At 35.8% G+C, this 12,219-nt stretch overlaps 1 protein-coding gene across 3 annotated transcripts in view; it reads right to left on the reverse strand.

Moving 5' to 3' along the window:
• The window catches only part of UBR3 (ubiquitin protein ligase E3 component n-recognin 3), a 241,685-nt gene that overhangs the window by 89,995 nt on the left and 139,471 nt on the right, over nucleotides 1-12,219 (reverse strand). For all 3 annotated transcript variants that reach the window (XM_047085617.1, XM_047085616.1, XM_047085618.1), the window contains exon 25: nucleotides 5,732-5,881. In XM_047085617.1, the coding sequence (XP_046941573.1) occupies nucleotides 5,732-5,881 (150 nt within the window). The remainder of the gene's footprint in view (nucleotides 1-5,731; nucleotides 5,882-12,219) is intronic.

The following is a 12,219-nucleotide window of genomic DNA, read 5'->3' on the forward strand; positions in this document are numbered from 1 at the left end:
ACCTGTTTAATGTCTATTCAGATTTCCCATTTCTTCTTGAGTCAGTTTCAGTAGTTTCTATGTTTCTAGGAACTTACCCATCTCACCTAAGGGTGAGATTGACAAATTCATTGACAGAAAATTGTTCATAATATTCTTAGTCTTTTTTATTTCTGTAAGGCCTATTGTAATGTCCCCAACTTCCATTTCTGATTTTAGTTATTTGTGTGTTCTTTTATTCTTGGTCAGTCAAGCTGAAAATTGTCAATTTTGATGATATTTTCAAGAAACCAATTTTTGCTTTTGCTGACTCTACTGTCTTCCTATTCTCTGTTTATCTCTGTTCTAATCTTTATTATTTCTTTCCATAATCTAGCTTTGGGTTTAGCTTGCTCTTCTTTCTCTAGTTTCTTAAAAGTGTAAAGTTAGGTTATTTATTTGGGATCTTTGTTTTTTTTTTTTTTTCAACGTTTATTTATTTTTGGGACAGAGAGAGACAGAGCATGAACGGGGGAGGGGCAGAGAGAGAGGGAGACACAGAATCGGAAACAGGCTCCAGGCTCTGAGCCATCAGCCCAGAGCCTGACGCAGGGCTCGAACCCACGGACCGCGAGATCGTGACCTGGCTGAAGTCGGACGCTTAACCGACTGCGCCACCCAGGCGCCCCGGAATCTTTGTTTTTAATGTAAACATTTACAGCTATAAATTTTCTTCTGTGCACTATTTTCCCACAGGTTTTGGTATATTGTGTTTTCATCTATTAAGTATCTTCTAATTTCACTTGTAATCTCTTATTTAATTTCCACCTGTTTGTGAATTTTCCAGTTTTTCTTCTGTTACTGATTTCTAGTTTCATTCCACTGTGATCAGAGAAGATACTTTGGATGATTTCAATCTTTTTAAATGTATTAAGACTTGTTCACAGCCTAATTCATCATCTATCTTGGAGAATGTTCCACGTACAATTGAGAAAGATGTGTACTCTACTCTTGTTGGAGAAAGCATTCTATATAAGTTTATTAGATCTAATTGTTTTATACTGTTGCTAAAGTTTGTTTGTTTTATCTTCTTCTGTTTAGTTGTCCTATCCATTATTTAAAGTGGGGCACTGAAGTCTTCAACTATTATCGTCAAACTATTTCTCCATCAATTTTTGCTTCATATATTTCGGGTCTCTGCTGTTTGGTACATATTTTGTTTAAAACTGTTTTTATTTTCTTGATGGATTGATTCATTTATCAATATATAATGTCCTTTTTGCTCTTGCAACAATGTTTTACTTAAAATCTATTGTGTCTGATATTAGCATTACCATCCCAGCTCTCTGTTGGTTACTATTTGTGCGGAATATTTTTTCACACCCATTTTCTTTTCTTTTTTTTTTTAATTTTAATGTTTATTTATTTTTGAGAGAGATAGAGACAGAGTGAGAGCAGGGGAGGGGCAAAGGGAGGGAAACACAGAATCCAAAGCAGGCTCCAGGCTCGGAGCTGTCAGCACAGAGCCCAACGCAGAGCTTGAACCCACGAACCATGAGATCACGACCTGAGCCAAAGTCAGACACTCAACCGACTGAGCCACCCAGGCGCCCCGACACCCATTTTCAACCCATTTGTGCTTTTGGATCTAAAATGTCTAAGGGTGCCTGGGTGGCTAAGTTGGTTGCGCATCTTAGTTGATTTCAGCTCAGGTCATGACCTCACGGTCATGGGATTGAGCCCCAGGGAGGGCTCCACCTTGAGCGTGGGGCCTGCTTGGAGTTCTCTCTCTCCCTCTCCCCCTACCCAGCTTGAGCACTCTTTTTCTCTCTCAAAAACAAAAAAGGAAATAAAATGTCTCCTACAGTCTATTCATGTTTTTTAATCTATTCTGTTAATCTCTGCCTTTTAATTAAAGAGCTGAATGCACTTATATCTCAAGTAATTATTGATTTAGGATGATTTAATTTTCCCATTTTGCTATTTATTTTCTATATGTTCCTCAATTTGTTGTTCTAGTATACTGTATTGATTCCCTTCTCATTTCTTTTTTTTAGTTTCTCCTTAAATAGTTACCTTCATTTTCTAACAATCAAGTTGGAATTAATCTGAACTTAGTTTCAATAGTATACAAAAATTCTGCTCCTTTACAGTTACATCTCCACTCCTTGCCCTTCATGCTTTTATCTATCTGAATTTTTCTACAAGAACATTGATACTTGGTTTAAAAACCTCAATCTGCATTGCTTTCCAGATTTAGTTCCTTCTTATTACATATATTTTTTTGTTTTTTTTTTAATTACATATGTGTTTAAAACACTATGAAGATTAAAATACTGGCATTAATTTTGGATTTTCTTAAATTCTACAAAGACTGTGGAGATTAATAATATGGAAAAGATCATATAACATTGTATTCTTCTCCTATGGAGAACTGAATCTCCCAAGTCAATAATATTTACAACAGGCATTCTGCACAATAGTGAGACAGCATATAAAGCAACACCTTTAGAACCCTTATCTCAAGCAGTTATTTTGAAGGGTTCGTAATCAAAATATAATCCAGCACAAGTCAAATGTTAGACTAAAGGGAGATATCATGGGACTTTTCTTTGATGCATGGTTTCAAAGTAGGCCAATAAAGAATCAATGGCCATAAAAAAGGTCTAGAGCAATAAGCACACCTAGCACCCAGACTGTGGTCTCCAAATACCATTTCCCACTAAAAGAAAGTATGGCTTCTTAGAGAAATGGCTGATTCCTGGGTCAGAAATGTATAACTTGCCATGCCAGAAAATGTAAAGTTTGAAGTCTACATGAGTTGTGTCAAAAGAACTGAGGAAGTAACTTGAAGAGGCTCCAACTGAACAAAGAGGGAAGAATGTGATCCTCAATGAGAAACTAATTGCAACATATCATAATGATTTAAAAAGTACTAATTAATTATTTTGGGAAAGTGCTAAGGAATGGCTACCTCAATATTTTGAGCACTATCTAAGGGAAAGAATACAGTATTTACCCTGCCTTTGCGTATAATTTATGTCTCAGAGTAATCAAAATAGTTGATGAAGTAAAATTTCTTTTATAGAAGTATTTCAGCTAATAAACAAAAAAAGAGAAAGATTCGTGGATGAACTGATGAATCTAGCCAATAATCACAATTCATTGTGAATATTTCAAAAACAGAGAAAACAGAGTGGACAGAAGAACTAGGTAAACATCATAGAGATAAATTCAGTAAAATTCAAAACATTCTTAAATGACTTAATTTCTTCAAAAAAGTAAAACGTATGTGGATAGGAGGGCCCCTATTTGGGGGAAGGGAGAAGGAAGAGGGGAGATGAAAAGGGAGCTTATTAATTAAAAGACTACAAGGAGATCCGATAAGTATAAATTAATTTATTAAATAAAGTAAATAAGAAACAATTGGGGAATTTTATTTTTTTTATTTTTTTTTTATTAAAAAAATTTTTTTTAACGTTTATTTATTTTTGAGACAGAGAGAGACAGAGCATGAACAGGGGAGGGTCAGAGAGAGAGGGAGACACAGAATCTGAAACAGGCTCCAGGCTCTGAGCGGTCAGCACAGAGCCCGATGCGGGGTTCAAACTCACGGACCGCGAGATCATGACCTGAACCGAAGTCGGATGCCCAACCGACTGAGCCACCCAGGCGCCCCACAATTGGGGAATTTTAAACACTGACGAGGTATTTTACTATACTGAGGAACTAATTTACTTACAAGTGACTGGGCTATATCTAAAAAACATGAACTTTCTTTTTAACTGAAACAGTGACATGTTTACAGATGAACTGAAATAATATCTGGAATGTTCTTCAATATAATTCTGAGGAGGTGGGATAAATAAGATTAGCCAATCTGTCACTATTAAAGACTGATGGAGACATGGAAGCTAATTTTACTAATTTCTTTACTTCATTGTGCGGTTGAAATGTCCCATATCCAAATGTAAATAGATAAAAAGAGATCAAAATAAAAAAAGAAGTCAGAAGTAAGGAAAAATAAAAAGGGGTAAAAGGCACGATGTCAGTAGGTGTGTGAGGCTCAGAAAAAAAGGAAGGAAACAGCCAGAGATTTCACCTGCCACAGTTCCCAATTAAAATCACTCTTCAGATTTAACACTTTTTAATGTTAGTTTTTATTCACTTCCTTCTATCTATAAAAGATAAAAGAGCTATGTTATAGTAGAATTATCTAACATTAATAAGTTTAGCTAGTATGCAAAATTGTAAAAAGGATTAAATGAAGTGACAATCTGGTGAAAGTAACCTAAATATAAAATAATAAAAAAGATTAAAACAACAAAAACCAAAACTCTGCATAGGACAGAGATTTTGTTTTGCCTTGTTTCTTATTGTGACAGTATCTTGTACCTAGGTTCTCAATAAATATATGTGGAATGAATGAATGAAGGAATAAACAAAACATTACATTGATGATTATAAAGTATTTGGAGAAGAAGTTATAAAAAGTGGCAAAAATCTAATATGCTACTTTCCTCACAATAGTAGAAAACAGAAATAGCTACAAAACTAGTCAATACTCCCACACATTTCCTTTTTAGTCAGCATTTCTGATCTTGACAGCTCTACTCCAATGTTCTATTCAACTGGGGTTTCCCAAATCAATTTTATTTTTAAGCAAGAAAAGTCACAAGAGGAGAAACTAATTACTAGACATCATATTAGATCCTTTTGCCTATATTACGTTACTTAACAAGTACAATAATCCTCGGAGGTCAATATTATCTCTATAATTAAAAGAAAGCAACAAACTTGACCAGATTATGTCAAGCAATACCTGTATTTGAAGCCATTTCTCTTTCCACTTTACTATACTAATTCAGAGAATAAACACCCTAGAAAAAAAGGCTTGGGAGAAATGTGTAAGAATTTTATTTTCTCTTTGCTTCACACAAACTCCTGCTGAAAATGGATTGAATTCATTGGGACAAAAGTGTGTAAGAGCTATCACACCTTAAAATACTTCAGTATGGGAGAGGATGAAGGGCATTCAGACAAATCCTTCAAAAATTTTTCAAAGAAAATTTTTTTAACTATACATTGGCAAACATATCATTCAGCAGGCTGTTTCAAGAATGACTGCTTATAGGGGCACCTGGGTGGTTCAGTTGGTTAAGCTTCCGACTCTTCATTTCGGTCATGATCTCATGGTTCATGAGCTCGAGCCTCACATTAGGCTCTGCGCTGACAGTGTGGAGCCTGCTTGTGATTCTCTCTCATTCTCTCTCTCTCTCTCTCTCTCTCTCTCTATCCCTCCCCTGCTCTCTCAAAAAATAAACTAAAAAAATTAAAAAAAAAGAATGACTGCTTCTAGTAGTTCAAAAAATAAAGGCAAACCTACCTGAATGTGCCTTATGTAATTAAAATATTTAAACTGACAGTATTTCTGGGCTTAAACTGCTTTCCAATTTTAAAACAATTAAACTGTCAAGAAAGCTAAACTCAGTTATTGGCCACCTACCATTGATAATATACCATCACACTTTAAGGAAAAAGACTGTGTAACATATAGAAAGACTTCTCTGTTAAGGGCTTCTTCTAACAGTCATGTCCAGGAAAGTCAGATAAAGCCATGTTAAAAATCTTTGCTATACAGATCTAAATTGATCCTTTCTATATAGATCTATAGTATATCCAAAATATTAATTTATTAATACGGGTATTTATTAATCTGTTGTATATACTTTGGCTCTAAAATGTTCCCACCGAAAAATTACTTTGATTTTACCTGAGGATGCTTGTAATAGTACAACCAATCCTGTAGGTCGGTCTTCAGAGGAGGGGCCACTTTGTCCACAAATAACACAATCATATACTGCCTCAGAAACTTGTGGCTCTGCTGTTGCGATCTCCATAGGAATATCGTTCTCAGGAGAATCTGGGGGGAAAAAGTTGCAGGTCTTAATTTCTGAGGAGAAAAATCTTTCTTCAATGAAAATACAGGGAAAAAAATTAAGTTCAAAAAATTCTGTGACCCACAACTATATGGTCAACTAATCTTTGACAAAGGAAAGAATATCCAATGGCAAAAAAAGTCTCTTCAACAAACGGTGCTGGGAAAACTGGATGGCAGCATGCAAAAGAATGAAACTGAACCACTTTCTTACAGCATACACAAAAATAAACTCAAAATAGATGAAAGACCTAAATGTGAGACAGGAAATCATCAAAATCCTAGAGAAGAACACAGGCAGCAACCTCTTTGACCTCAGCTGGAACAACTTCTTACTAGAAACATCACTGAAGTCAAGGGAAACAAAAGCAAACATGAACTACTGGGACTTCATCAAGATAAAAAAATTTCTGCACAGCAAAGTAAACAATCAAAAAAACTAAAAGGCAGCCTACAAAATGGGAGAGGATATTTGCAAATCACATTAGCTGAAAGTATTTGGTCAGTATCCAAAAATATATAAAGAACTTACCAAACTCAACACCCAAAGCACAAATAACCCAGTGAAGAAATGTGCAGAAGACATGAATAGATACTTTTCCAAAGAAGACATCCATATGGCTAACAGACACATGAAAAGATGCTCAACATCACTCATTCTCAGGGAAATACAAACCAAACCACGATGAGGTACCCCCTCACACCTGTCAGAATGGATAAAATTAACAAAACAAGAAACACGTGGCAAGGATGTGGAGCAAGTGGAACCCTCTTGCACTGTTAGTGGGAACGCAAACTGGTCAGCAGTATGGAGCTTCCTTAAAACTAAAAATAGAACTACCCTATGATCCAGCAATTGCACTATAAGATATTTACCCAAAGAATACAAAAATACAGATTTAAAGGGATGCATGCACCCTAATGTCTATGTTCCTCAATTGTAACTTGGATAATGCTTTTCTCAAGATTAGTCCTAGGTTATGGGTTTTAAGAACAAGACCACTGAGGTAAAGTACCATTCTCATCACATCATACCAATGTCATATTATCAACATGACATCACTATCAATATTTACCTGGAACATCTAGTTAAGGTAGTGCTTGCCAACTTTCTCTACTGTAACATTACTTTCCCCCATTCCACACTGTACTTTTTGGAAAGAAGTCACTAAGCACAGCTTACACTTAAGCTAAGTACTAAGTACTCCTTACACTTAAGGAGTAGAGAGTTGTTCTACCTGCTTGAAGGTTGAGTTATCTACATAAATGGTTTGGAATTCCTCTGCATGGGAAATTTGTCTATTCGTCTTCATTCATTCAATCATTTATTTATATAAGTATGAATTCATGGATATTTATTTTGTACTCAGGGTTATAATCCAACACTACTTTATTTCCTTGCATAAACTGTGCCAACTTGGCCACTGGGAGCACTTTCAGTCTCCAACTCTAATCTATTACTACATGGATCATTTTAGCCTTCTCTTATCTATCTATAACCTACCACTCCAGTAGTGAGAAATCCAGCTCCCATCAGGCCACCATCTATTTACCTAATTGTTCAATCTCAGTATATTAGGATAGCAGTTGCAGAATAGTTAACCCATACTTCCACAGAAGGCATGTTATCAACCTCAGTGTCGATGTATAGTTCCTTTTATCTTCAGTATTCTAGACTTCACTAATTTCCAAAGTTACTTAGCCTCTTTTCTCTCCTTCCCCTAAATGAGGCTGTTTTGTGTATTTAAAATACAGTTAGAGCCTCTTGCCACATTCTGAAGTCCATTCTGGGACCTTCAACCTCTTAAGTGACTTTTTAAATTTGCATACATTAAAATTCACTCTGTTGTAAAATTCTACGGCTTTTGACAAAATGCACAGTTATGTATCCAACCATACAGTCTTATACAGAATAATTTCACTGCTCTAAAAAATACTTTGTGCTTCACTTACTTAAGTCCCTTCCCCAACCCTGGTCACCACTGATTTGTTCACCATCTCTATAGTTTTGGCCTTTCCAAAATGCCATATAATTGGAAACATACAGTATATAGCCTTTTCAGACTGACTATTTGCACTAAGCAATATGAATTTAAGATTCATCCATGTCTTTGTATGGCATAACAGTTTATTCCTTTTTATTGCTGAATAGTTCTCCAGTGTATGGATGTACCAGTTTGTTCATCCATTCATCTACTGAAAAACATCTTGGCTACTTCCAGTTTTGAGTGATTACAAATAAAGCTTCTATAAACACTCGTGCAGATTTTTGTGTAGGTCTATGTTTTTACATCAATTGGGTAAATAACCTAACAGCATGATGGCTGGATCATATGGTGAGACTAAATTTACCTTGGAGGAAAATGTCAAATTCCTAAAACCAAAAGTTCCAAGAAAAAGAACTTTTTGTACTTTTAACTGGCAACACATGAAAAAACTATGAGTTAAATGTCACATTTATATCACTGTAGCTGGATCTTTATAAACTATTGGTTAACAAATATTAAAACCAAAAATAAACACTTATCTCCATCTAGTGGCTATCAAAGAGTAGATACATATAGCGATATTTCAATTTCAGAAAATTAGGTTGGCTGTTTACTGCAGCATTGTTAGTTAAAACAGAATAAAAAACAAACTGAAAATAAAGTGAATGTCCAATAATAAAGACATGGCTGAGTAAATTACTTTATTATGCACTATTATGGGCTTTCTCTGCTTGCCCCAAAATAAAGAAAAGAAAGGAAAAGAAACACTAAATTAGAACAGTGGTACTCAACTTTGGCTGCACATTAGAATCAGCTGTGAACTTTCTAAAGCTCCTTAAGTCTGAATTCCACTCCCAAAGACTTTTCTTTAATCTATAGTGGCACCTAGGCACAGATTTACCTTAAGGAGGCTGTAATGATTCTAATGTGCATCATGGTTGAAAACTACTGAATCAGAACTACTGGTTAGGACTTAGAAATATTACTGAGGTAGAGAGCAGGGAAAGGTGATCTCATTTGGTAAAAGCAAACAATGACCAAAAACAAGGAAGGAAGAAAGGGAAAGAGGGAGAGGGAGGAAGAGAGAGAGAGAAGTGTAAATGAGCCTGTAACTATAGTATGTTTGTACATGATTATATGAATATAGAGAGTAGCAGAGGAGTACACAAACCAAAGTGTAATCATAGGTCATGGGAGAAAAAGAAAAAAACACAAATGAAAAGCACTTATACTAATCCCATTCATGTAACATTGCATGCATGTGTACACACGTGTGCATAATGAGATCTAGGATAAGAAGAGATCTATATATACTATATGTAATTTTCAGGGATATTCATGATACATTAAGTTTTTAAAAAAGGAAGCAAACTGCACAGCCTTATGTACACTATAATTTTATTTCATTAAAAAAATCCATTTATATAATTTTTATATGTATTCATATGAATAAAACCTGTTTATAATGGTTTACCCCAGAATGGTGAGATTAAAAGGGAAGGTAGGCAGAGATGATTACCTTTGCTTTCAAATAGTTTCATATGATATGTTAAGCATATTATTATGCTTTAAAAAATGTTTTGGCTTGATAGAAGTGTGTGTCTTACTTATGGTACAAATAAAACCTTTTATTTATGGGCTCCAGTTTTTGAAACACACCACATCACAAATGATGGACTTAAAATGTCAGACCTAGCCCCACAACTATATGGTCAATTAATCTTCATCAAAGCAGAAAAGAATATCCAATTGAAAAAAGATAGCATCTTCAACAAATGGTGTTGGGAGAACTGGACAGCAACATGCAAAAATGAAACTGGACCACTTTCTTACACCTTACACAAAAATAAATTCAAAATGGATGAAAGACCTAAATGTGAAATAGGAATCCATTAAAATCCTAGAGGAGAACACAAGCCATAGCATTGGCCTTTGACACTGGCTACAGCAACTTCTTACCAGATATGTCTCCTGAGGCAAGGGAAACAAAAACAAAGTACTGGTACTACATCAAAATAAAAAGTTTCTGCACAGCGAAAGAAACAATGAGACTAAAAGGCAACCTACGGAATGGGAGAAGATATTTGCAAATGACAAATGTGGATAAAGAGTCAGTATCCAAAATCTATAAAGAACTTATAAAACTCAATACCCAAAAAACAAATAATCCAATTAAAAATGGGCAGAAAAGATGAATAGACATTTTTCCAAAGAAGACATCCAGATGACCAACAGACACATGAAATGATGTTCAACTTCACTGATCATGGAAATACAAATCAAAACCACAATGAGATATCACCTCACACCTGTGAGAATGGCTAACATTAACAGCTCAGGCAACAACAGATGTTGGCGAGGATGCGGAGAGAAAGGATCTCTTTCGCACTGCTGGTGGGAATGCAAACTGGTGCAGCCACTCTGGAAAACAGTATGGAGGTTCTTCAAAAGATTAAAAATAAAACCACCCAGGGGTACCTGGGTGACTCAGTTGGTTGGGCGTCTGACTTCAGCTCAGGTCATGATCTCACTGCTCACGAGTGAGTTCGAGCCCCGTGTCAGGCTCTGTGCTGACAGCTCAGAGCTTTGAGCCTGCTTCAGATTCTGTGACTCCCTCTCTCTCTCTGCCCCTCCCCTGCTCATGCTCAGTCTCTCTCTGTCTCTCAAAAAATGAATAAACGTTAAAAATAAAAATTAAAAAAAAACAGAACCACCCTACAATCCAACAATTGCATTACTAGGTATTTATACAAAGAATACAAAAATACTAATTCAAAGGGATACATGTACCCCAACATTTATAGCAGCATTATTTACAATTGCCAAATTATGGAAAAGGCCCAAGTGTCCAACGACTAAGGAATGGATAAAGAAGATGTGGTATATATAAACAATGGCCTATCACTCAGCCATAAAAAAGAATGAAATCTTGTCATTTGCAATGACATGGATGGAGCTGCAGAGTATTAATGCTAAGTGAAATAAGTCTGTGAGAGAAAGAGAAATACCACATTATTTCATTCCTATGTGAAACTTAAGCAAAACAAATAAGTAAAATGGGGGAGAGGAGAGGGGGAGAGGGAGAGAGAAAGAGAGAGAGAGAGAGAGAGAGAGAGAGAGAGAGAGAGAGAGAGAGAGAGAGAGGGCAAACCAAGAAACAGACTCTTAACCATAGAGAATTGATAGTTACCAGAAGGGAGAAGGGTGGGAAGATGGGTCAAACAGGTGATGGGGATTAAAGAATGCACATGGTGTGATGAGCACCAGGTGTTTATGTAAGTGTTTGGTCACTAAATTGTACGCCTGAAATTAATATTACACTGTACGTTAACTAACCAGAATTTAAATTAAAAACTTAAAGGGCACCTGGGTGGCTCAGTTGGTTAAGCATCTGACTATAGATTTCGGCTCAGGTTCTCACGGTTCATGAGTTGAAGCCATGTGGAGCCTGCTTGCTTGGGATATATTCTCTCTCTCTCCTTCTCTCTCTCTCTCTCTCTCTCTCTCTCTCTCTCTCTCTCTCTCTCTCTCTCTCCCCCCCTCTCTTCCCCCCCTGCCCCTCCCAGCTTGCTCTCTCTCAAAGTAAACTTTAGAAATTAACTAAAAACTTACAAGACATTACAGACCAAGCACCATCCCTCAAAACTAACATATTTAGATTCAGAATAACCAACGTAAAAAATATTCTATCCATGAGATCTGCTTTCTAATTTCAGTGAAAAGGAATCCAAGTAGTTTCTACTTAGTTGAGAGAGCAAGAATTTCACAAGTTACACAGCAAAATTCAAAATGATACTTCATAAAATGTTTTTAAACATATATGCAACAGCCATAGATGCATAGTACTATGCACTACATGCATTCCAATGTCCCAAGTAGATTGGTCCTACCTGAAAGAGAACAAAGCTCACAGATGCGTCTGATTCCAAGAAAATGGAAGAACATTAAAAAGAGGCTAATTCATGAGAAAACCACACACAAAACTGTGTAAGGAGCAAAAAGAGATGTCAGGGAATAAGAAGAAGCAGTTAAAAATGCAAAGATTATCCTTTTTAATAATAAGAGAAATACTAATTATAGCTAAACTACAATACCACTTCTTCTCACTATGACATTACCAAAAAAACAAAAGTTTGACAACTTATTCTTACGGCAAGAATGTAAGGAAAGTGATACTATGACACACTGTCGGTGGGAATGCAAAATAGCACAACCCCTAAGAAAGTAATTTGACAGTACCTAGAAAAATTACCTATGTATTTACCCTTTAGCCTAGCAGTCCCACATCTAAAAATCTATCTCACAGATATATTATCAAAATACAAATAAATACAT

The sequence above is a fragment of the Lynx rufus genome, unplaced genomic scaffold, assembly GCF_022079265.1.
Source record: "Lynx rufus isolate CCGP_SWC_20201006 ecotype Redwood Valley unplaced genomic scaffold, mLynRuf1.p SCAF_2, whole genome shotgun sequence".
NCBI lineage: Eukaryota > Metazoa > Chordata > Mammalia > Carnivora > Felidae > Lynx > Lynx rufus.